General features: G+C 41.8%; 1 protein-coding gene across 2 annotated transcripts; it reads right to left on the reverse strand.

Moving 5' to 3' along the window:
- Positions 1-4,463: 4,463 nt before the first annotated feature.
- TRMT9B (tRNA methyltransferase 9B (putative)) lies at positions 4,464-25,589 on the reverse strand. 2 transcript variants are annotated; one of them, XM_054202876.1, is made up of 4 exons: positions 25,456-25,589; positions 13,009-13,163; positions 9,380-9,553; positions 4,464-6,170 (listed from the first exon to the last, which is right to left on the reverse strand). In XM_054202876.1, the coding sequence occupies exons 1-4, from the start codon at positions 25,482-25,484 to the stop codon at positions 5,134-5,136; spliced, it is 1,395 nt and encodes a 464-aa protein (XP_054058851.1). In that variant the 5' UTR covers positions 25,485-25,589; the 3' UTR covers positions 4,464-5,133. The 2 variants fall into 2 exon arrangements, with proteins under 2 accessions (XP_054058851.1, XP_054058852.1); XM_054202877.1 differs by lacking the exons at positions 13,009-13,163; positions 25,456-25,589 and adding an exon at positions 9,763-9,819.
- Positions 25,590-26,580: the final 991 nt, after the last annotated feature.

The raw sequence follows: 26,580 nt of genomic DNA on the forward strand, positions 1-26,580 counted from the left end.
AAATATCTAGTAGTTCACTCAAGGCAGTGAGTGAAACTTGGAAAACTCTCCAAGTATCAAAGATGCAGGTATATGCCTGGTACAGTCTTCTACAGCATCTACATACCTAATGCGTTAAGGCGAAGTCACAGAGGCAATCCTTTCTTTACTCTGGTACCCATTAGCTCCTGAAAATATGCACCTTTTTGTGCCTTAATACTCATTTAATCTGTCCCTACAACCCTTTCTACGTGCAAAGCTTGTACCAGTGCAACTAGATTGGTAGAAGAGGTGACTCGGTCAAACAAATGCAACCCCAGATTGTGGGCATGGCTGAGGAACGTCAAACCAACCCGGGCCAACTGAAGCACTCGGCAAGAATCAAAGGAATCAAAACAGAACGTGCTGCCACAAAGTGATGGAGATATAAAGGAAGGAAAAATTGTAATCCCTAACCAATCTTCCTCTGCGTATGCCTAGCCTTGGAAGTGTAAGGAACTGTACACTCAACACTTGGTGTTGAGCTCCAAGTGGGGGGAAAAAGGTGCGTTCCTCCCTCTGCGCAAGCTGTTGAAGTAAGACAGCTGGCAGATTTCAACTGGATCCTCCAGAAAATAAGAGCAGCCAAAACTGGGACCTCTGCATATCCTAAGAATATCCAGCAGTGCCAACTGTGCTTTCTCCGCTGCGATTTCCCATCTTCGCCATTCTCCTTCATTTCTCTGGATGCTTCCTATCTTTACTCTTTTTCCTTAGCCTTTCTCAACGCTGTATCTTCCCTCTTCATGAAGACCATTTCCATATCCCCCTGAAATTATATTTCTTACCACCCTATGTCCAGCCTGTGCTCATACTACTTTCCCATAATCTAAATACTATTAGGTTACACACTCTGTGCTACTGGGCATGTATTAATATTCATCTGGATAGTGCTTAATTACTACTAATTCCTTAGTCATTACTATAACATATCAGTAGAATAAGTGATCACTGTAATTGTACAAACATAATAAATGATCATTGCAACTGTAAAAACACTTTCAACACAGTATAACTGTAACCTCAACAGGCAATTGCCTAGTTCTAATTACATTCTTTTTTTTCTTCTCTGATTTAAATCGGTGCAAAAAGAACGTTGACAATCCCAAAGAAATACTTCAATGTTATCTTATACCACGAAGCTTAGTCCCAGATGACTGTAAATAGATGAGAGGGAGCAGGAAATGTAGCTCTGTAGCAATTAATTCTGCTGGCCATCCAGCTTTTTGATCATCAATGGGACGTATAGTACTGACATGGTCACAAAACACATTTCATCACCTTTATTTACCTAGTTCAAATAATCACGTTTATAGCTAGGTTGACTATGGCTGTCTAAAGTAAAGACAGACTCCTTGGCTTCACAGCAAATCACTGTGCTTATCTGCTCTGTATCATGTCCATGAGGTCTAACTGATGGAGCAAATAGCACTACCAGAGTCTTCTCAAATTAAAAATTCATTAAGAACGTCCCCAGACACAGAGTTTCCAGTGGCCAACGTATTTATTAACTAATCTGAAAGCACAGGATTTCTGTAGGAAATACTATTTTAACCAAGTAGGATTCATCTTCTGTCAAATACTAGAGAATAAGTTGCAGGTATGGACAAAGAATTGACTACGAGCAGTACCTAAGCATGGTTTTAACCAGAAGATTGGAAGATAAACTCAACGGCAGCTGCCAAAGTTCATGTACTGTAAGAATAAGAAATGCTGAATTCATGAAAGAGATATACAGTTGTATATATTTAACACTGACACACTTCATTTTCCTGGCGCACTAAAGTAGCCACAAACCCTGTGAAAGTGCTGAGCGAGACAGCGGGTAGACCAGCAGATCCAGCACAATGCCGATACTAACGCAACCCAACCGGGATATGAATGCATCTGATGGAGACACGACATTGCAGGGAGGACACGGGATCAGAGCCATTATTTCTATTCAGAACCTACCCAGGAGGTTCAGTAACAACGTTCTGCTGGTGGAACACCCGCAGCTCTTCACTCGGCATTTTAAACCGTGCACATAAGTAACTTGTACATAAACATCTACCAGAAAAAAAATCTGCTAGAATATTTATAGGTTTCGTTCCTCACCTGTGCTTTTAAAATTCCTACATCATAAGCCTGGAAGAAAGTAAATTAGGCACCATTAGTACAAAAAACCCCCAAACCTATATTTCTTCATTTCCAATATAAATATTTTCATGCATTAAAAAAAAAGACGACAAAATGTCATTTATCAAAGATTGCAATTGTATTAATCCTTCAAAAATAACTGTGTTCAACTGTATCTTTTTTACTGCAGTTGTCCATTTGGATGTCAGAGTAATAAGGTGGCAGCTTTTCTTCAGCCAGTTCAGACTGACGATGGTACCAGTAAATTAAACTGTAAAAAAAAAAACCCAGGAAATCTTTTCTCGTGCAACCAAGACTTCTCCACATGCCACTTAAAGCTGGATGAGCAGCTCAGGAGCAATCCTAGCCCACTGCAGTCAGAAGCAGGTTTGTTACTGGCATAAGGGGTGAGAATATTGCCCATCTGTCAGACAATAAACGCAAGGACATAATTACCTCTTGCTTTATAACAGTCAGATCTTGCGGTCTGGATATTGCTGAGAGTCTTAGCATGCGAGGACAACTGGGTTTTATTTATTTATATAGACTATAGATTTTTCAATGATATACCCACTTCTCTGAGCACGTTAAGTATGCCTGTAAGCTATTAAAGATTGGGATCACATGGATTCTTCTGGAAATTACATTCTGCCTAAGATGAGCCTCATCAAAAGAGAAACCAATCAAGAGAGACGTTTGCCATGCTCCGAGTGAGGTCATCTGGCTTCTTATGAAATGATAAAGCTGTTACAGACCTGGGCAGCCTCCACAGACAGATGGGAGACTGGATACGGGAATAAAGAATTGAGGTCTGCACGACCTCACGTTCATGACCCCAGCTGACTGACGCCCGGTCAGTCAGAAGGCTGAATATTTGAAAAGAAAGCAGTTTACCAAACCTTCCTTTTCCTTCCCCCAGGAATTTATAACAATACAATTCAAATTTGTATGTGGCGCAACTTAACGGCATCAGCTCAAAACAACAGATAATCCAATACAGAAATAAATAATTTTGAAAAGCATCTCCAGGCAAGAATCTCTAATCAAACAATGCAAGGATCGTCTAGAAACACACAAACAGTTTAAAGTACCTCAGTGGCTTTGAGCTGACGGGTCTTTTCATACAGCTGCTAGAGCAGAAAGTTTTTACTAGAGCCTGAAACACAGATCCAGCCTCTTACAGGGACGGTAAGCCTCTGTTGTGAAGAGAACGGAAGCCTTTTCTTTCTCAGTTTACCCCAGATTTCATCAACCTGCTTGACTGCACCCCAGGGACCCCAGACTATGAGGAAGACAAAGATGATTGTTCTACAGGCATCGCTCCAATAGATAAATCTATAATACATTGCCACGTGGGAGTTCTCCTGGGCAGCTACACCAAAAATTACTCAGCACCATCAGGGCTTTCTACTGAACAACCCCAAATCCATCTACTTACACAGCATAGACTGTAAAAGTTTGGTATTTCACTCCTGTTGCTTTGTAATCAAAGTTATTTGCTCACTGATAGGGCAGACACCTTAATTACGTGGGTCTCTCAAACCCCTGTATCAAAAGGGTTGATCTCTGGGGTGAATCTGTGCAGCTCCATTAAAGGTCACAAAATCAACACCAGCTGAAGCTGTGCCCTGCACGAAGACCACTGACTGTAAATAAAGCCTAAAAATGGAGTAACTTTGTGCTAACGAGGCAATTAGCCCAGCCCAGCCCTGTTTCAGCTGGTAACAATTACAGTATCACTACTGATCTTCAAAAGCCAGCTGGATTTCATCCACAGCAGATACAGCTTCACATTGTAAGATTCCCACCAAAAGGGCTGAGAGTATTTGGGTGTAAAGAACAATATGAGGGTAACTGCTACGATCTAGTACAACTGGATGATGATGGGGCACCATGTTCAGCAAAACTTACGTCTTATGGGAAAGCTGATTAAGCAATCTATTATCATTTAGGTCTCAAAAGATTCATTTAAACTGCAGAAGACAGGAATTTTGTATTTTATACACAAACTGGACTTGTATTCTCTTCCTATCTATGTTATTTAAGACACCGTTTAATATATATTCTCATGTCAGTGAACGAGGAGAGCAAATATGCCAGCTGACCAGATATGCACTGGAACTTTATTAATTTTATCTTAGCTTCCTGGACTTATCAAAAAAGATATATGTATCTCAAATATTTGATATTTTGTAACCTTTACATAATACTGATACTCTCACAAATCCCTCCGACTTCCCTGTACACGTAACCAACGAAAAACTACAGCAGCGGAAATTAAGATAAAGTATTTGTGGGAGCTAACGTAGAAAACTTAACCTGCACCTGAGACACACGCTAGATTCTTTCTAAAACAGAAGTCCAAAATATTGCTCAAAATCCGTTCTGTCATTTGCTGCCAAATACAAACCTCAAATGACAGAATATGCAGAGCTTGGTTTTGTCCACAGACGTTGCCCATGAACAACCCTACCCCAAACGACGCAGCGCGGGGACCACGCTTGCTCCCCGTTCTGCAGCGTGCGCTCCAGCAGCGTACAGGCAAGTACGACTTTCCGACGTCCCTGCGTCTCTATTTGTAGGGCTTCAAGAACGGGGAGCGACGTCGCACGTTTTCAGCGTTTGAAGAACACAGCCTGAACTTCCAACCGAGAGGATATATTCTCACAAAAGATGCCCTGATCCTTGTCTTATAAAAAGGTTTTATTTCTCAATAGAAAAGTATATTTAAAAACACAATTATTTGCTAAAAGCAGTATAAAACTCTCCAGTTTTAACTTCATAAAAGTTTAACAAAACATAAATATTGTTTATCACTTAGATTCCTATATACAGACCTTGCATTAGATAGTTAAATAGGCAGGGAGATAATGACTCAGAAACGAATGGCACACGACTACATGAGATTCAAACTCCAGGTCACACCGCACAACCACAGGAACACCAGGAGCAGCTCAAAATCCTCAGTCACTGAACTCTGCTTTGTTCTCTTCCCAGCTACGTTCCTCTTTTCTCTGCAATAATGCACCAGTTCCCATGGTCGTAGCAGGAAGAAAGTATCCGAAGCTCAGGCACGTTCTCTTCTACCAGGGAGCACAGCTCCCCTTCCCGAAATACATGGTAATAACGCATGAAGGCTTTTGCATCCAACGTGGCATCAGTTTGGTCCCCAACAGACACTGCTGAATCCAGAGCGGAGTCAGTGGAGTCAGCTGTTGAAGTTCTTTTGAGAAACTTGCTGGCATTAGACTTACCAGCACCATCTTTATTGCAACCGCAGCTGTAGTCCCTGTCTTCCACCGGGCCGTTCGTAAATGAAGCTTCTTCACTCTTGCCCCCAGCTACGCTTTGGTGTCCTCCATTTAAACTCAAATCCTTCAGTGCATCTACGGCTGGTGACCACGGTGGTTTTTTGAGAGGCAGGCTTTCCACGAACACGTCATCGTCATCTAAACTTTGTTCTTTTAGCAGTGCCCCGTGGTGACCCAAATCCAAACTGCAGTGGCGCGAGTGCTGAATGGGCAGGGTGCTGTCAGCCCATTCTCCGACATTCTTCGGGGGCTTCGTTTTGTCAGTTTGCTTTCTCAGGGCTGATTCATCAAGTGACCTGGAGAAAAACCATGAGCGGAAAGATCTTCCCAGAGCAGTGTAAAATCGGTTTTCTTCTTCAGAAATTTTCATGCAGCAGGCTCTGGATAAGCAGTGGTCCGTGTTGCGGGCATGTTTTGGATCGGTTTCTGGCTGCAGACTGGTTTGGTAGCTGCAATCAGAGATGACTAGCTGGGCCGGGTCTACGTCTCGGGTTTTTACAGCGTGCACAAACTCAGCCTTATCTCCAGACTGATTCGATTCTGAGAAATGCCGTGAGCACAAGGCCTTGTTCCAAGGAACAAATACGTCTTGTTTCTCAAAGCGACGGTTCTTTTGTTCCATAGCCCAAACATAAATCATCATCTGCCCTCCGGGTATCAATACCCTTGCCATTTCCTTTATTGCTTTGATTCTTCTATGTTTAGTTGAGAAATGATGGATCACTGTGAAAAAGGAAAGGCATTATGTATTGAATATTATTAAGGACATGGCATTTCCGTCTTCAACCTGTTCTACGTGTCCGATCATTTTAGTCGCCATATCACAAATATCACTCACTGCAAGTCAGCACCAGTGCTGAATGTACTGGTACGACAGTGCAAATTTATCCCAGAATGCTCTCTTTTACATTTCTGTTCAACGGACAAAACCAGGCACATCCCAAAGAAGGAAATGAATTTAATTTCAAAATAACTCAGGCATATAAGCTGGAGGTTTCTGTTTCTCTACATCACCCATAAAAGATCACAGCATGACTGGCTTTCACTGAGATGCCTGGCCTTTAGGTGAATTAGGTAAGATTAAGTTTGATTTTCGATTTGGGCCACATTTCAGACTTACCTTACTGGAAACAGAAAATCTTTTCACCGTGTAACAAATACAGCAAAAAGTAATATCACGAAAAAGATTCTCTGCATTTTTATAGCAGTGCACTTTCAAAAGAGCTAGTGAGAAAGTTTAGACAGAAATATTTTCCATTGCATTAATTTTGTAGAAAGGTGTTGCCTTTATAGATGTTTGTTTTGGAGGAAAAAAAAATGAAAAAAAAGTATCTCGGTCTACACCCACATGTCTGCGAATGATGATTTTTTGTTACATTATATAATGGTATTAAAAAAATAAAAAGACAAAGGAAAAATAAGGCTATTGATCACTAAATTTGAATTTTCTTTCCAGGATAATATCCCCATTTTGAAATTTCACTGCAATGTGAAATGAAGCTATTTTTCAAAATTTCCACACTGTTTATATCTTCCTACTCACCCAAAGAAACCAATTTTAACAGACAATGAATAGTTAAGGCAGCTTTTGCTCCCTAAACTCTCAAAACCACTAACTTGTACTGAGGTTGGTTGTGTTGGTCGTGTTGTTCTACATGTATTATCAGTACTGGATCTGATTCAAATCAATGATGTAAAGAGGACTGATTCCATAATTTTTTTCAAGTGGACTTGGAGCCAGACACTTCTACATGCAAAACATTCAATCTCCCCATATAACGACATACAGTAATAGCATATGTTCTTAGCTGAAGACATCTCCATTCCTTCAGACAAATAAGATTATCTTTATATGTGCCACTTGACAGTAGCCAATTCTACTTGTAGAAATAGTGTTATTTCAACACTGCAGTTATGACAAGCGTGTCCAACTAGCACCGACTCCATTCAAAACAATGATTCAATTACCAAGGGGAAAAAAATGTAGCTTTTTTACCACAAGCCAAGAAAAGCATTCTTGGCAATTGGTATTAACTAGGCCCTCACAAGCAGCTGAGAACACAAGATAGCAAACCCTGAGAAGAGTCCCCTGGTCTATATGGCCAGTGTTTATTTCCAAATACTCCTAACGCTTATCAATATTTTCATGAACTTTGCAAAAAAAAAAATTATAAAATTACTATTTCAATTTCTTTAACAAGATGGGGAGAAAGGAACTGATATTTTATCTCATCCTGGAGTTAGGCCATACATCATCACACAACCTCCTGTAAAGTAATATCAAAACTGACACACACAGTAGAAGCGTGTGAGATTCACAGCATCACAGAATGGTTTGGGTTGGAAGGGACCTTAATGATCACCCAGTTCCACCACCCTGCCCTGGGCAGGGACACCTCCCACCAGACCAGGCTGCTCAAAGCCCCATCCAGCCTGGCCTTGGACACCTCCAGGGATGGGGCAGCCACAGCTTCACTGGGCAACCCCTTCCAGTGCCTCACCACCCTCACAGTAAAGAATTTCTTCCTAATCTCTAATGTAAATCTCCCCTCTTCCAGCTTAGTTCACCAGAAAGAAGTGACAATCAACCAACAGAATCTGTGCAAGCTCTATCTAAGCAATTCATTTAATGGATTAAATATTCTTCATCATTAAAATTATATGATCGCTCTGGTGGTTCTGCAAGAAATATAAATCCTATAAACTGGATCATATTAGCAAACTAAGAAGAGTATTTGACTATGTACATAAACACTTGCTATCCTTTGGAACGGGACGTAAAACACTTTCTTTAGAGCACAGGCATACCACGTCTCTATTCAAGAGAGATTAAAATCCATTATTGTTAAATGTATGGAAATACCAACTTTTAATCTTGTCAGGCCTGTAACTGGTATAAACAGGTGTTTATACCAATATACAGTAGGTGTGCTATCCTTCAAAGGCAGCTGATCTGATAGCACTGAAATTATGCTACAAGACCTGAAATGTGGATAGGACTCACTGGTCAAATAGCCAACATGAAAGCAAAATAATATAGATACTGCCTGCGTATTAGTCACCTTTTCTTTTACCCTGCGTATATGAAAAACACATTTTAAAATCCATTTCTATCATAGTTCGAGTAGTTTGTTGATTGCTACCAATAATAGTTATCATTTAAAAATACATTTCTATCATATTTCAATTAGTTTGTTGCTTGCTACCAATAATAATTATCATGGTTTGTATTTTTGCTGATAGAGAGAAACAGCCTGAAATAAGTTCAAGCAAGAGTAGAGCTAAAAATGTAGAGTGTAACTGGGTACTCCAACTGTTCCTCATCTACCCTCTTCCAGTTTATACTTCTCAAATTATGAGTAATATTTCCAAAAGGAGAGGTCAGAGGACCTAAGATGCAGAGATGCTTCACTCATTTTAGACAACAGGCACTTGTACAGCTCCAAGTTCTTATTTCATGACCATTCTAAGAGAAATTTGTACTCGTAACACGTAATAGTTAACATGATTCAAGTCCTGCTGTAGAGAAAGCAAGTTTTCATTTCAGTGCATTTTGCTGGTCAAAACAGATCCTAAGGAGGAACCCAGAGTTTATCTTGACCACCTAATTTGTTTAAACTGCCAGCAGCCATGTTTATATTAGTTTTTACTTGTTTATAATGCATGCTGGAAGGCAATCTTTTCTGCACAGGGTAAACAACACCACGTATAAACAAACAAACGATCCAAATACTTCCCTGGTCAACAGTGCCTCTGTGCAATGGAAGTCACTTTTTTTTTTTGTGTTTACTACATTAATTACAGTAATATCTGCTGCGATTCTCAGAGAATTGTTTCAAACCAAATTTAACTGAAATGAAGACACGTGGGAAGAAAAGGATCCAAAAAACTTCATACTTGCTGTGGGCCAGAATGCATGTTTGTTGCCTTACCTCCGATGGAAATGACTGCATTGAAGCACTGGTCCCTGAAGGGAAGGTTAAGGTTGTCACATACCAGAACTTCATCGTCTCTCTTCCTTGCAATCTCTACCAACGGTCCACAGTAATCACAGCCGAGATTATACACCTGAGTGTTGACGCTGAGATACTTTCCAGTTCCACAACCTAAAGAAGAGAATAATACATCAGAAGCTGTATGCTGCAAATACTCGCTATCCCTCCCGAAGCAGTGAAAATAAATGGGAAGGCTTTCCTAATTCTAATGTTTCCTGGAAAACAAAATGAGAGGGGTTGCTCCTGCTAGCCTAACTGCTGCTGGGTTTGTTTGGACTGTTTGAAATTACGTGTTCACACCATTAGGAGTGTAACAGTACCAACATCACCAACAAAAATACTCATTACGCTGCCCTGCGTAATAGCAGGTTATGTGTATTTTGGGGGGGGAAGAAGGGTAAGTGGGGGTGGGAGGAGGAAGGAGGGGCCCTCTGCAGCCACTATTGCGTATTGTCGAGCAAAAAACCTACCATGCTGCTTCACACTGAGCCTTTATATAGCCTGGTGTCCCCCTGCCAACGACGAGCATAAACGGGCACCCCAAACCGGATACGCATTATGGCCCTTTTCCTCAACACCCTCCCAACTGCCTTCTGCTCAGGGGTTTTCCTGAAGCCAGCGTGTTCAGTCTTTTTAGTGACCTGCAAAAGATCTCTCTTCCAAACACTTCCCCAGCGTTTGCTAAACCTCTCCAGTGCGCCCCATTTCTCCCCGAGTCCTAAACCACAGCTGTCACTGACACAAGTCAGAGGGGACAATTTTAACTTCAGATACAGACTCGGAAATAACCGTGAACCACAAAAGTTCCTGCCATGTCGCAGGCACGTCCTCCTTCTGTCTTCGTGCCAACGCGTTATAATGCATGTAAATGTAATGAACCGTTCCAGAATGTCTCCCACCTAAAAGTATGTCTTCTCAAGGACTCTGCTGTACTAAATTGAAATCTTTCAGAGCGTTCCTCAAGACCGTATGCGTAACAGGCACTTTTCAAGATTAAATTAGGAAACATTCACTGCAGTTATGGGTCAGTAGTGAAGAATAATTTCTGAAAGTTGACAGCCAAGCAACGGGGCAGCAGCTTGGCAAAGAGAACCATCTCAGTGTTGGTAATTCAATTTAAAGGCCTGGAGTTATCTTTAGAAACATCACTGCTTCTTACAGCGCTGCTGCTCCCGTCGATGTTAATGTGCACCATTATCTAGAGAGACAGCACAGGAACTGCTGGAGAACAGCACGACGCTTCAGTGGGGAAAAAAAGAGCGTTTTTCTAAGGAAAAAGCAAGCACTATTCTTTGAAGTAACGCTTGAGAGAAGTGGAAAAGATTAATATTGTTAATACAGTTCAAGGAATGTATGCAATAAAACACGAAGCTGAAGCTCTGCACGCTAGAAAGTGTAGGTTTTAAAATTAGTATAAAGTGTTATTGGCTACTGTGTTTGCAGAAAGAACGCATTTAGTCAAACGTACAATAATTTAGATGACTCGGCTACTTAATACATGGCTTTTGGTGGAGTGCTTTTTAATCACAGTGAGTTTCTGGAAGTATAGGGTCCTCTCTGGAATGAAGCTAAATAATGGCAATACTCTCAGTGCCTCTAAAAATCTACACTTGCAGGAGATTCGCTTTTAAATGAGTCATCAGGAGGTGGATGCCTTCATGAAGCTGTTAGCAATAGCCATGCCATTGTCATTTATTTTGATGAATGAACAATAATAAGGCAATTAGACAAAATGATGCTGTATTCTGTTACCATTGCCATGCTTCGTTTAAAGCTAGCAAACAAAAATATTTTAATAAAAGGTCGTATTAAACAGAAAAGGAAATTACCAATTGAACATCTCATTTTGAAAATTTTGGTGCCGCTAAGCAGCCCTCCTCCCAAAATACACACCATAAATAAACACAACAGTCAGATTCTTGTAAATCTTACTAAATCTCATCAAAGGAGGTACCTTGTGTACCTTGATGGGAATATTCTTACGGGCAACTGTAAGCATCTACCTCCTCTCCAGATGTATCACATGCATTTAAATTACTTCAGCTGCTACTAAACCAGGGTGATCTTAAGCTTTGGCCAACCAGTGTGATGCCTGCTGATAAACCCTCAAAGAATTTCAGCTGAGCTTCAAATGACTTCTATTGAGGTGACAAAAAATTTTGGCTGAGAAATATCACGTGAAGCTGGCTGTTGAATGAGTGTATGCCATAGGATGTTTCCTGCAATTATTAGTGCAAACGGTGCAGACATGTAAAAGAAAATACATATTCATAGAATCATAGAATCAGTCATAGGGTTGGAAGGGACCTCTGGAGATCATCTAGTCCAACCCCCCTGCCAGAGCAGGGTCACCCAGAGCAGGTTGCACAGGAACGCGTCCAGGTGGGTTTGGAATGTCTCCAGAGACGGAGACTCCACCACCTCTCTGGGCAGCCTGTGCCAGGGCTCTGTCACCCTCAAAGTAAAGAAGTTCCTCCTCATGTTTAGGTGGAACTTCCTATGCTCAAGTTTGTGCCCGTTACCTCTTGTCCTGTCGCCGGGCACCACTGAAAAGAGCCTGGCCCCATCCTCCTGACACGCACCCTTTAAGTATTTATAAGTGTTGATAAGGTCCCCCCTCAGCCGCCTTTTTTCCAGACTGAAGAGACCCAAATCCCTCAGCCTTTCTTCATAAGAGAGGTGTTCCACTTCCCTCATCATTTGGTAGCTTCAGGTATTTTGGGGGTACTGCTCAACAGCAGCTGGAGAATTGTATATTGTCTTTTGACTGTGGCCTACAAGATCTTCAAAGAATGGTTTTCTCTGATAGGATAAGGCAGATGCATAATCTATGGCGTACTTTTATTACACTTTACTATGTAAAAACACTGTATCAGTCTAAACAGTGAGGAAAATCCAGTGGTGCAAAGGCACGTCTTGTTTGCAGTGATGTGCTGTATAGCACGGAAGTCATAGCACAAACACAAAGCAAACACACCAGGATCTGGAAACCCCTAAAAACGTCTGGAGATGCAACAGAAAATCAAGATGTAAATTCAACGTGTAGGGAAGACAAGGCCATAGCAGGAAAATGAGGTTTTGGTGCCTGTATTAACGATCACAGGGAGATTCTCAGATCACAATTTTTTTTTTTTAACAGTGATCGCATCAGATTTCTCTTATGTTAAAGCCTTGATAGGAGGAGTTTTAGAACGAATGAAAAGCATTAAATTGCAGATCACCAAGAGATGCAAAGAAACTGAAATAGGAAATAATTGAGCCGTTAACACCATCTTTTTACAAGGGCTCCAGGGGAATGACAGACCACCAAGTCTGTGGGGAAACTGGTAGGTTACGGCTTAGCTCAATCAAAACAAGGCAAAAATCCCATTTACTGGTTACCCGATAAGGAAACAAACCAAGCGGTACATGGCATCTCATATGAGGTTAAAAACAATTTTAAAACAATCTTTAAAACCAATTCAAATGAGTTTTGAAAACAATTGCTCTGAAGGATACAGATGATTAACATACGAAGTACTAAAGCCTACAGGCAATCTCTCCCACCGCCCCAAGGAATGGCTCACCTATGTCAGCGACGAGACTGCCAGGCTTCTGCTCCAGCAGAAAGTTCCGAACACGAGGCCACGCTTTGCTCTGCAGATCATTAAAGTAGGCAGCTGTATTTTCATACACGCTATGCACGTGCTGCTTTTCTAGCTGGGCAGCCTCATGTTCCATCCTGAAAAGGTAATGAAGAAAGATCACGTACACCACCACACAGCGGAGGCTTTACATTCTACAGACGTGCGTCATTCAGGACCGTCTACGTTCGCCTTCATAAAATCATTGCACCCACCTAACAGTCATCCTATTTATAAAATGGTCTTTACTCAAAGGATCTGATTCTATTTCACGAAAAGTCAAGAAACATGAATGTATCACCTTGCCTGAGGAGCGCTGTATAACTGCAGGGGTCTATTCAATAACATGTATATTCCTAAACAACTTCCCCAATATAGTAAAAGCTTATCAGGCGCAAAACGGAGCCTGGATTCAGCCGGAATGCAAAATTATGAAGAACAGGAAGCTAAGAATAGACTTTCCAGTTGCAGCTAAGGCGAGTAGGTAGGCAAACTATTAGTATGCTATTTGAAATATAGCCTGGACCCTGAAACTAAAGCCCCTAAATCACACCTAAATTATTTGTGGTTTATCTACCCTCTGGATGGGATGAGTTGGGTGAAATTTTTCAGCAATAAAACCATGATTTCCCTGCTCCCACTCCGTTACCTTAATTTCTTAGCAAAGTATTTCAGTTTCATGATTCATTTGAAAAGTGGTATCTTCTTAGACTTTTAACACTACTCCTAAGCCCCTGTAAAACACCAAGTAGATGCGGACACTGAATCCCTTTACGGAGAATCTTACGTCTTCCTTAAGATTTCCCCTCATCTAAGTGCCAACGGGGTCAGACTTTAATACCTGATGGAGGCCGATGAGATTGCTTTTCGAAGTGTAAAGGCATTCTTCAAACTAATTCAAACTGCCTGTTTAGTCAGGAAATACTCCTTTCCATTATTAAGACAGAACTTATTTAATTGTCCAAGTACTCAGCAGAGATTAAAGCCTGTTTCCAAACTTCTTTCAAGAAACTAAGCAATATATTCTCAAGATGAAATTACAAAAGTGACTCCTTTGGCTGCATTTGAAAATGTCAGAAGCAAAGACTTTAAACACACAAGTTCTTTTGTTTTCCTTGATTTTCAAATAATACATATTTTCAAATCATAATAAGCAGTATTTCTTTCTGTCACTTTTACTCTTGAAATACGCTATTATGAGGAAAGATTTAAAATAAAATATTGCATATAATAATAAATAATGGTATGAGCTCTTCAAAACACCTGTCCTACAAGCACAATCTTTTTAATTTAGAAAACGGGAGTTAATCCCAATGACTGCAAACAAAAAAACAACTAATGTATTCCAAGTTAAGCGTGAGTGAGTGCCTACAAGAATAGTATGTAAGACTTGATCCACTTCATTGCTTTCACAATCCTTACTTTCTTGTTTTCTGGCATGATTCACAATTTTCCTTTATGATGCATTAGGTCACCCTTTAGTAGCTGAATATATATAAATATATATATATAAAAAATATATATATATATAAATTCAGTCGCAGTATAGTAAATTCCCAGTAGGCACATTTTCAGTGTCATCTTGCAGAGCAGACAACTGTAAGAGACTGAACAACAGAAGCAGACAGTACTGAAACACAGACCTGAAATTACGTTACATGTGCCAGAAGTTACTCAATCAGAACTTTTCTTAGAATGCCGTTTCAAATTATGTTGTCAAATAAGATGGGTTAGTTACAGTAATTTCAAATAACTATTCCTTGAAGTCAAAAGCCCGTTCTTTTTTTTTTCTTATTTGACCCTTAAATAAAACAAACTGGATGTTTCATGTCTGCAGCTGTCTTTCTTCTCTGCCTCAAAACACACTCTATTTTGTTGTTCAATTGCCTAGAGATCCTCTATTTAGAAGTAGAAATTCCAAAGGCTAACAATCATTTATTTTCTTTTGCCAACTGATACGCTCCTTGCTCTAGTTTATATTTCATGTTTGGTTACTACGCGGTTCAGTGTTTCCAAGCGTTCTTTATCTTTCCACTTGAAGCTCTTTGTTCAATCTTTGCAGCTCTTAAGGCAAAAAAAAAAAAAAAAAAAAAAAAAGGAGAATGTTTTCAATCATTCACACAGAATTCCAAATGCTACAGAAATTCCAGTTTATGTGAACTACGGAAGTAGCTGTCTGAACTGACGGTTAATTTGAATATTTTAAATAAACACAAAAGCCGACCTGGACTTGACTTAGAAGATGGTAAGAATTCTCCCATTGATACAATGTTATATTATACTTTTCCTGAAATGTCTTTATTGAACTCCAATGTAGGCTGAGATTTGGCTTAGTTTCCTACTGACTCAAAAGACCATTAAGTTTTTCCTCTAACTTTCTCATTCACTGGGACTGACACTGAGTCTTCTGCTACGCAGGACACGCGAGAGACTACATGTATTACAACACTGCATTAGAGGTTATTATTTTTAGATATGCTTAATAATCATTATCAAGATAATAATGTGGTTATAATCTTAGAATAACAGTAGTCTACTAAAAAAAGAAAATTATTTCATTTACCACTTCATCACAATTTCCATTCCTGCTGATTGTTTATATTTTGTAGGTAATTAAGTCCCATGATGAAATTAGACCTGCCAATTTGACTTTCCAGTCGAGATTCTTAACGCTACCAGGTTTTACTTTGCAGCACGGCAGCGAGATGTCCCAGCAATAAACCTCTGCATTTCAATGTTTACGAAAGGCAAGAAACCCACAGCGTCTGACCTGGGCTCCTGGGCTGCAGCTGGACCAGTTCCACGCAAGTCTAATGTCACCAAAAACATCAGAAACTTAGAGACTTTACAACCCAAACTCAATACTTCTATTTCTCTTCATAAAGAAAAACAATCGTTACAACTTTTTTTTTTTTTTTTTTGCCTTGAAAGTACCAGACAGTGTCTCTGTTGCGCGGGAACTGCAGAAAATGTTCAGTTCATCCGACTTCTGGATTGTAACTTGCAGGATAATTGCAAAGCATGTTTTGCAAAGGAGGTAATGAAAATCCAAGATGTCCAGAAATCCCACTGCTTCAGCATCTGCTCCACTTCTCATTTAAGCCACCTGGAAGCTGTCCGGTAAGCCAGCAAGGAGAAGAGCAGAAGGTGGTAATTACGGACATACGCTCCCCATCCTCAATTCTCCTTTTCCCGCGTGGCAGCTCGTGCTCCTGTCAAAGGGCTCAGGCAGAGACTCGGCGCAGAACAGGGAGCGCGCAGTAAATTGTCACCCAGCTGTTTGGCGGCTCTGCAGCAAGCCCTGGCAAGTCCCCGAAACGCGGACGCGGCGTAAGAAAGGTGAGAGTCCCGCAAACAAGCACTTTGGATGACAAAGAAAGAGCAAATGAAGGGATCCTCTTCCCTTTCAGTGCTTCCTGGTCGTCGAGGTCCATTAATGAGACTAAAACAGGCCCTTGTTGCAGCTGATCCACAAAGTGGGAAAACAGGACGAAAGTCATAGTGTTATTTCTGTGGAACGTGCAGGGCAATGGATCACCAGTCCACCACAGCTAACTGTGGAACACGATCAAGTAAATAGGTTATAGCCCATTGACTCTTTCCTACATTGCTGCTTTGTTAAAAAAAAAAAAAAAAAAAAAAAGGCAAAATAAAAAATAAACCAAAATATTACAGCCTTCCAGGAGGTAAAAGGAATTGTACGAACACGTGATATCATATATTATCACAGCCACACATCGCACTAAAAGTCCCCTCCCTCCACGGCAATCTAATTTCTTCCTTTTCCATTAACATTTTGAAGCCTTCTAGATAATTAACTTTTCAAGGATACTGCTTTAAGGAAAGTCATGTTGCTTGGACATTTGCTATCGCTGCTGAAGTAATAAATACATTTAAACATGTGACCTTGAAATGACAACAACCAAAAAATAATAATCCCAGTTCCCAATACTTTAAAAAGTCAGGATTATGTATTTTTTACCCAGGGGTTTTGTTTTGTTTTATTTTTGAAAGCGTCTGACTTGCAATTTTGACTAACTGTATTAAATACTTGATCCTCAAATCTACAGAACAGTTGCTGGCTCCCAAATGCAAGGGGTGCCCTACCATCGAGGTGCAGGAGGCAGCGTTCAGTCCAAAAACTCTGCCTCTACCACAGCTTACCCAAAGCTTTCCACACCTTCCTGCAGTTCTTCTGAGTCCCTTGCAGCCCTCCTCATCCGCCTCGAGTTATCCCTCCCATCCACCCGAGATTTTCTCATCTTCCTCCATCTACCTTTGCACGTGCTCTGTCACCACCTCTGTTTTAATTTGACGTACAATACCACGAAGTCTTGACCGGGCTCACGTTCAGTTCCTCCTTGCCTCTATTTCCAGGCCAGCCACAATACCTGGAGCACATTCCAAACTTTTTGTCAATGGCCTCTTGGAAGCGCCCTGTGATTTTCACGGTAGTCATCAAATCCTGCACTGCTCCTATTTGTCTTCAAATCAATTGCTCTCCATTAATTTGAGCCACAGGCTTTCCTCTTGTCCTCCCTCTTGCAGCTGCCTGTTTTCTCTAACCTTTTGAAGAGCAGCAGGAATTTACTCAACTCAGTTCATGAGTCAGATATGCAACATGTCAGCCTGTTAATGAGGGCCCCTCTTAGTTACTCTCCTCACGCGCTGATGGGAATTCTCAATCCCATTTTGGATTAGGAGAACTCCTGCTTCAAAGACCTAGGAAATTCAGCACAGTTGTGTCTCTCCGGGTTGCTACAGCAACATCAATCTTGGTTACGCATGCAACTCCAGCTATGGATGCAACAGCCTAATTAATCACTGGCCTTCAATCGAACAGTATAAACCACAAGGGCCAGGTCTACGTCCCACCATACCCTGCTCTCCAGCAGGAGCATCTGCAGCTGTAGCTGATGCTGAGGGCGAGGTAAAACGGGCGGTACTCCAATTTGCATTCTCTCCTTTCACCTACAGAACGGGGAGAACGATCCGTACAGCGAGCTATACTTCCAGGTTACTTCCAGCTTGCTTCAGACTGAGCAGTCTTTTCACTCAAACAGAAGCAGCCATGGAAGCCCTAATGATCATCTATAAGCCAGAGTCCTTTCTTCCGAGCAAATACAAAAATCCAATTAATCTCCAACCGCAAAACCTCATTGCAGCCCTTCTCAAAAACAGACCTAGGATTTCTTTATCAGAACTTTGCTCACCCTTGGGACCGAGTTTATAAATCATAGTAACAACCTCCATTCTGATTGACACTGTTTTCTCATTTCATTAACGAGGGCAACAAAACAGGAGCATGATGACACACTAAATTGCTTCCAGATATGAATCATTACGTAAAACAGCTTTATTAGTAAATAAAGGATAATGAAACAAAATAATAAGAATCCTGCTGTGAATACTTAAACTAGCTGCAATGAAAGTTTAGCAAGATGAGACGATTTGCTTACATAAGGCTAACAACTCTGGTAATTAATTTCACCCACGCATGAACTGTTATAATCCCATGAAAAAACACACAGCCTGAATCGGAGCGAGGGGACCTCTGTGCAGCGTATCTACAAACTTACTGAGCTGAAGTCCTGATTCAGGACCCTTCCTCCAGTAAAATCTGGGAAATTCTGAAGTGAAAAACAAAGAGCTGAGACACGTTTGACAAGAATCACTGTTAGCTGAAACGCTCGCTGTGAGCCTGGCATTTTAAAGTAATTTCACTGTTTGAAATAAAGTCACTATTATTGTATTTTTTTCTTACTGAAAAACCAGAGAGAACCTTGCCCTAATGAAAGATTGAAAGCGCTGAGACTGTTCTTTCAAGGTCTTGGACTAAACAAGTTTATGGTTCAAGCTCTAGTTACTCAAAATGACAACCATTCACCACCCCATTCATTTTGGTACCTCTATTTTCCAGTCCAGGCAAAACCTAGTACTATTCACTGCACATTCTTGGATCAGGTCATCATTTAATATTCCCCTTGCTGTTTTGCATTTCGGGTCACAGTCTGCGTGGCTGAAAGGCTGCACTGTAAACAGATTTATTTCACTAAGTACATGAACTCCATTCTGTAGATAGGTAACATTGTGCTAAGATGACAAGGCACAAACACAGACCTTTTGACATTAAAAACCACAGAAAGGAGCGAACTCACGCCGAAGTGGCACATTGCCTTTAATTGTCTGTTCATCTTTACTATCACATCAAAACTCCGAACTCCCTTCCTACTGGGGTCCCACACCGTCAAGAATCCCTGCTGCTGGATGTGCACGGCTCTGCGTCTTCGGGTCCTGTCCAGAAACACTCTGTACAGACATCAGAAAAGAAGGGGAAACCAGGAAAAATTTGGGCTGCTGAGCAGAAAGAAAACTCCAATAATAAGTTGTGCTGAAGAGACCAAAGTGTCTATTTTTTTTTCAATTTCTTGTTCTTTTCCGCTGTTCATGTTAATTGTCACCAGGCAGCCGATACATCAGTGACAAAGAGAAAACGGATGGAATGGGAAAGAGTAGGTTGGGGCTTTTTAAATAAGGTCAGGGTTTTCAAAACAATCAGACTAATAAACAGTACGTAAGGAACCAGCCTCAGATTAGCCAGTCTCAGATCCACCAGAAATTAGAGACAAACTAAAGAGAAACGAAATCTGAGAAGCTGTGGGCAACAGGTACGGTCCCCAAACTCATGATATTCTCATAAACAAATTAGGGACAGTTGGTTTAGATGAAATTGCAGTACAAGTTGGTACTGTTGGGAGGAGAATGTTCAGTGTCATTATCAACAATTCCCTGTCACGCTGGAAGGACACCTTGAGAAAAGTTGTTCAGGAGTCTTTTTGGACACTTCTCAGAGATTTCTTTGCAAGATGGCTTAGAGAGTAGCATTGTATCTGCAGATGGACCAAACTGACAAGGGTTCAAACGCGCTGGATGATGGTATTTGAATTCAAGCGTTTTGACAGATTGAAGAAGACAAAAGCAAAGTATTTAATTCAGATAAGAATAACCAACTGCACAAGTAATTTAGATATGAATAAGCAACTGCACAAGGCTGAGGGAGGCGGGATGGGATGACTGGCAGCAGTTCTCCAGAATCTATAACACTTCACAGATTTAACACCATACCTGCTATGGTGTTATGGTGGGTTTTGCAACACACTGTTGCAAAAAAAACAAACACCAGCACACAGAAATAGGGCAGATACTTGCAAGTTACGTAAAACTGTCCTTCTGCTACATTCGGCACTGCTGATATATCATAGAGTCATAGAATCATAGAGTTGTTAGGGTTGGAAGGGACCTTAAAGCTCACCTAGTTCCAACCCCCTGCCCTGGGCAGGGACACCTCCCACTAGACCAGGCTGCTCAGAGCCCCATCCAGCCTGGCCTTGAACACCTCCAGGGATGGGGCAGCCACAGCTTCTCTGGGCAACCTGTTCCAGTGCCTCACCACCCTCACAGTAAAGAATTTCTTCCTAACGTCCAGTCTGCATCGACCCATCTCTAGTTTTAATCCTTTCCCTCTAGTCCTACCATTATCCGACATCCTAAGAAGTCCCTCACCAGCTTTCTTGTAGGCCCCCTGTATCAGTTTGAGTATATGTCTGATTTCAAGCAAGAACTGTGTAGATCCACTGCAAATATTACATTAGAGAACAACACCAATCAGAGATTACTGTAAATCCATAGGACATAAGAAATCAAGTAAACCTCTGGGAAAGATGTTAGTTCCTTGGATGGATCTTGTCCTCTCAGGACAAGAGGGGACCATCTTCTCATATAAGAAGGGCTGTTGCAAAGAAGGAAGGAATAATCTGTTCTCCAAAATGAAGGGTAGAACAAAAAATAGTGGGGTCAAACTATAGCAAGGAAGACACAGGTGAGGCATTTTAAAAACAAGAAGGACAGAAAAACATTGGAAACAATTCTGGAGTAGGTGGGTCATGGAGCCTCCGTCATTGGGGTCCTAAAAACTTAAGTTAGTTAAGCACCTGTCAGGAAACACACTGATGTAATTGATGCAGCTTTAGGGAGGGAGATGGTGCCCCAACCTCCACCCTCGTGACTCTGTGTGTCTATGAAGAATAAAACTCCAATTTTTCAAGTTATAAGAAAGATTTCAGTGACCCACTGTAGAAAAACGAAAGGCTGAAAGGTTGCTTCACAATATTTATTACTTTTTAACACAGGGGTTGTTTCTGCAGCTAAATTAGTACAGATGCTAAATTAATTTCCTCCTGAGTTTCAGCAGGTTGGTTTGTTTCCTAAGAGCCCCGCACCAGCATCTCAACCCCCCCGGCCATGCTACGCTACTCATCAGCTTTAAATGTAGCTGTTTTCCCTCCTTGATCGCTGTATCCCTCCAATACTTGCAAACAGTTATCTTGTCTTCTCTCCTTATTTACCAGCAGTTCACCAAGCATTAAATATTTAGTACTTCTCTTCCTCCCCGATGAATCGATCTAGGTGGTCTTTTACAAGTACTGTTGTCATTCTCTGCATCCTCTCCATGTGTCTGCGTTCTTCCTGCCAAGCTATAGTCACAGGAATACTTGATTTCTCAGTGTCATCCTACAATTCTGGACTTATAGCTAAATTCCTTCTGTTTCCCCACACTCTGGGATTGCATTTAGAATACTATTTCCAGGCAGATTAGTTTTAATTTAAGCAGTATAATTCTCCTTTTTTTTTGCGCCCATAATGCTCATCACTGTTGGTACTTGCATTGTACTTGGTGCTATATGCAAAGCCTCCCCAATTAAAAAAATTTACAAACCGACTTAAGTAAGACATTCAATTACTTGAAAATACGTCTTCTGCTGAAACTTAATATCTTAGTGGCAGAAAGATAAGCAGCACCTCATTAAATAGGATCCCAAATTAAGGCTGTCAACGGTTACCTTTGATCCCAAGATTAAATACAAAATATCATACAATCCATTACAGTAATTACAGAACTACTAAGTGGATTCTCTTGATACCTTTTAGAAACTACTCTTGATTACAACATGTTTATTATAACTGAATATATAATTTCCTATCTTAAAATATTCATATTTGTTTCCAGTATACAAACGTATTCAGCGTTCAGCATACTCTCCAGACACAGTTTCAAAAGAACCGCTCTTGTGGCAGACAGCACTAGGCATTAAGTCAACCTCAGCAGATGACCATCAGAAGGAGAGCAAAGACAGTACTACATTCTTATCACCCTACAAAACTCAAAAATCTGGCTGATTAGCTTTTATTTTTTTGTAATTGTTAGTCATGGAAGCAGAAAAGGTGTCTTCGTGTCTTTGAGGTTAGTGGTCAAAGACAGAAGGTTGTCTTAAGAACTGTCTGGTAGTAACTGGGTGCTTACGCAGCTGAGAAAGGCAGCTGACGATACAACAGTAATCCTATCAGGATTCAGAGTTAGACTTAGACCCAGAAAAATTGCATTATGCTGTTACTCAAAGGTCGAGGTATAACCCTCCATGAAGTCTCTGGCTGCTGTCACAGACACGGGTTCTTCCAGCCGCAGCTGTAGCAGACTGAGCAGTGGGGAGGCTCAGCATCCCTGTACAAATCCCTAGAAAAGATCCTTCATTTCCATAAATAACAATCAAAAGACTGTTTCATTTTAAATGCTTTATAGTATAAGTGATAGCTTTTTTACATAACTTGATCTTTCTAAGCTCTCTATTTTAAGGGAAAGGCCTTTACACGAAGCAATTATTCAGCACGGAAAGGAAAACCTCCCTGAGGGAGCTGAAATTTCATATAAACACCACAGAAGTTCTCCATTTGGAAAATATTTTAATACCATGGCCTTTTTAGATGGAATTTTTTTTTTTCTTAAAATCAATATTGTCCAGGAAATTATTGTATCATGGGGAACAAGAGTTGATAGCTACAAAAATCTGTATCTGGAGCATCAACAGAAATATCTTCTTAGAACTTTGGCTCCCAAGTAATTCATTTTTCTGAAATCACAGAATCATAGAACGTGTTGGGTTGGAAGGGACCTTTAAAGGCCATCCAGCCCAACCCCCCTGCAGGAAGCAGGGACATCTTCAACTAGATCAGATTGCTCGGAGCCTCAGATGAGATTGCTCTACAACATGTAGATCTGAATGTAAAGTTTTCTTCAAAATGGATTTTTTAACAGCAAAACACAAACCAAAACATACAGTGCCTTTGGTCCAACTGTGTTATGTCTAAACTTTTCTCAGGAAAAAAAAAATCAGTCAGGAGACTGTGTCACATGAGTTGCAGTCAAGTATATAAAGCCTGGCTAAGACACAAATATTTATTTTATTTTTCAATAGTTAGACTTTTTCTCTCCCAGTAATTCAGTTGATACTTCTATTTCCATTTATGAAGGTACATACATAACTTTTGAAGGACCAGCGTCTTTACTGTTAAGCACTTATAAACAAAAGCAGTTAATATTTAATTTTAAAGTGATTTTTAAATTATTTCATAAGTTTATAAAAGTCCAAAGTATTTTTTCGATCTCTGTATTCTTTATAAATTAAAGACACGCGCAGCCCTCAAACCGTGGTTTTCTGCCACACAGGATTATTCCGTATCTATTATCACTTATAAACACGACCATGTAAACCCTGGTACTGCAAAGACCTGGACATCTGCTTAACTTTATGCACTGTAAATCATCTCACTCATCTCAGGTGGCCTATTAATACTAACTAAAGGCAGGAATTTGCACATAACTTTTTTCAGGACGGAGCCTTATGCTGTTTGTACCATCCCATATTCTGATTCCTCCATCCAGAACGGATGGCAGAAGACCTGCAAATCCCAGCGTTTGCATAGCAAGTGTTTATCCCCTGACGCAGGGCTGATTTCAAACTCTGAATTTGCTTTGTAACTTCAGTTGTGGATTTATGACTGTTTTACCTTAGAAAGTGCAGAAAATGAGGAAGAGTCACTTGTATTTTTTCTTCTCAACCAAGTTCAGTTTAGCATTTTATATACGTCTGAAAACATTTTATGCCTTTGAAGATCTCGCCAGAGGCGGTATTAAGATGCACAGCCACAGTTACCTACGTGTATTTAATTCGCCCAAAATGCACATCTCCGTAAATTAAACAATAGCAGCATCACTGAACTATCTCAGCATGCAATCCATTACAAACACACAATGTGAGAAGGAAATCAGTAAATAAAAATGCACTGGTTCGAAGACACGCTCTATAAATATCATATATAACTGAAACAAACGTATTGATATACTGGACTGAAAACAAGTTACAAAAATGAAACCCAGCCCCCCCCTGGGGTCCATTATGGGGCATTTAAAAGTCCCGAGAGGACTTTTTCTGTTGTTCGTGGAGAGACTGCCGCACGGAGGTGGTTTTTTTTTTTTTTTCCTTTTTATCCGTTTCTCGAGTTTCACGCCTCAAATCGTGAACTCCAGAAGCAGGCTTCACCTGAACAACTCTATGGGCAGGGAACGCCACGCCGCGCACCCCACCGGCACGGCGGCGCGGCTGAAGCGATGCTGCCCCTTCTCGCCTTTGCAGAAGCCGGGGAGCGGGTGACCTGCCCGCCCCAGCGCCGGCTGCTCCCCCGGCACCCAGCGGGAGCGAAAAATCCCTCTGCAAACATTCATTAAGCGAACGCTCTGCAGCGCGGGGCGGGGGGGGGGGGGGGGCTCTATGTCGATTTACGAAGGCAATACTTGGGTATTTCGAATTTTTCTAGGAAAGGATTTAAAAAAAAAAAAAAAAAACCAAAACCCAGACAAACCGTTATTAACTCTTAACGGCGCAGGATTGCTCCAGATCATTGCCTAGGGCTGTGCCAAGGCACAGCGCGTGCTTCCTTTTCAATTAACCAGGCGACCACGGAAAAACTTATTATTTCTGTTGCAAATTCCACCCTCCCACACCCCACCCCACCCCCACCCCACCCCCCCCCCACACACACACACACATACACGTCTCTTAAAAAACTACCGTTCCCAACTGCTAACGCCAAATCCCGCGCCAGCATCCCCGCCGCCTCCGGGGGCTGCCAGCCGCCGCTCCAGCCCATTGCAACGGGGTGGAGGGGAAGGCGGGGGGGGAATGTCAAATATTAGTTAAATCTCGAAATCCTTCCGTCCCGGGGTGGGTCGGCGCCCGAGGGGCTACTCCCGGTTCGGCGTTTTGCAGAGGATCATCTCAATTTGCCAAAAAAAAAAGAAAAAAAAAAAAAAAATATCCCCCGCCGCCAGGCGCTTTTTGGGGCTGGTTTAAGGTTTTTTAACATTTCTTTCTACATTTCCTCCCCACCTTTTTCCCCCCCCTAAGGCGAGCTCGAGGTGAAGGGGGGTAGGGGGGTGGCCTCAGCATCTCTCCCCCCGCCCCGCCCCCCCCCCCCCATCCTTTCCCCGCTCCTTACCTGCACCCGCGGGGCGGCGGCGGCTGCATCCCGCCGCGGAGGCGGTGCTTCGGCCGCGCCGCCCCGGGCCGGGCCGCGGGGGGGGGGCCGGCGGAGCCCTCCCCGCCGGGGAACACCCCCGATCGGTGGGTCCCGGTCCCCACCACCACCACCACCACCACCACCACCACCAGCCCGTCCTTCCCCGCCGGCAGGAGGAGGAGGAGGAGGAGGCGGGGAAAAAAAGAAAAAAAAAAAAAAAAAAGAAAGAAAAAAAAAAAAGGCCGGGTTATCAATTCCCCCGGTTAACCCTTGTCTCGTCCCATGGGCATCTTCTGCCAGGGTGATGCTGGTGGAGATGGTGGTGGGATGCTCCCTCAAGGTGGGGAGGAGCAGCAGGGTCCCCGAGCTCCCCTAAACCGAGCCGTCCTGTCTCTGCTGGTCATAAAAGTGGCCAAGGAGGATTAGCCTTTGCTCATTTAAAGGTTAAGATTAGCCTTTGCTCATTTAAAGGTTAAGCTCAAAGCTAACCTTTGTGACTCAGTCCTGTCCGCCAGGCTTCCCATCCCCAGGGGGCTGGGGGTGAATATTCAACACACACCACCCCCCCCTCCAGCATCGATTCCTATTAAAGCAGTCTAAAAATGGCAGATTGTTTCTATACTTTCATATATTTTTTTTAGGAGGGCCTGTTGTGATGGGACAAGGGGTAATGGTTTTAAACTAAAAGAGGGTAGATTCAGACTAGGTATAAGGAAGAAATTCTTTATGAAGATGGTGGCGAAACACTGGCCCAGGTTGCCCAGAGAGGTGGTAGATGCCCCATCCCTGGAAACATTCCAGGTCACATTGGACGGGGCTCTGAGCAACCTGATCTAGTTGAAGATGTCCCTGCTCATTGCAGGGGGGTGGGACTAGATGGCCTTTAAAGGTCCCTTCCAACCCAAACTATCCTATGATTCCATGATATTTACAAGTGTTTATTAGACAAGTACACAGAACTCCAGCCATGCGCCAGGAGGACCCCGATCGTATTAGCACTACATAAACATGAGCTAAAGAGATAGTCCTGTCGCAAGACCTTATACATAACATATAAGAGATTACAGATGGAGAAGAATGCGATGAATCAATACGAGCCAGTAT

The sequence above is a fragment of the Rissa tridactyla genome, chromosome 5 (assembly GCF_028500815.1).
Source record: "Rissa tridactyla isolate bRisTri1 chromosome 5, bRisTri1.patW.cur.20221130, whole genome shotgun sequence".
Lineage (NCBI taxonomy): Eukaryota > Metazoa > Chordata > Aves > Charadriiformes > Laridae > Rissa > Rissa tridactyla.

Coding starts and splice junctions, on each gene's coding strand:
- TRMT9B (XM_054202876.1), bottom strand. CDS start 25,484: ATGCAGCCGCCGCCGCCCCGCGGGTGCAG. Junction 13,164..25,455: donor CCGCCGCCCCGCGGGTGCAG/GTAAGGAGCGGG, acceptor TTACCTTTTCAG/GATGGAACATGAGGCTGCCC. Junction 9,554..13,008: donor CAGTCTCGTCGCTGACATAG/GTGAGCCATTCC, acceptor TCTCTTCTTTAG/GTTGTGGAACTGGAAAGTAT.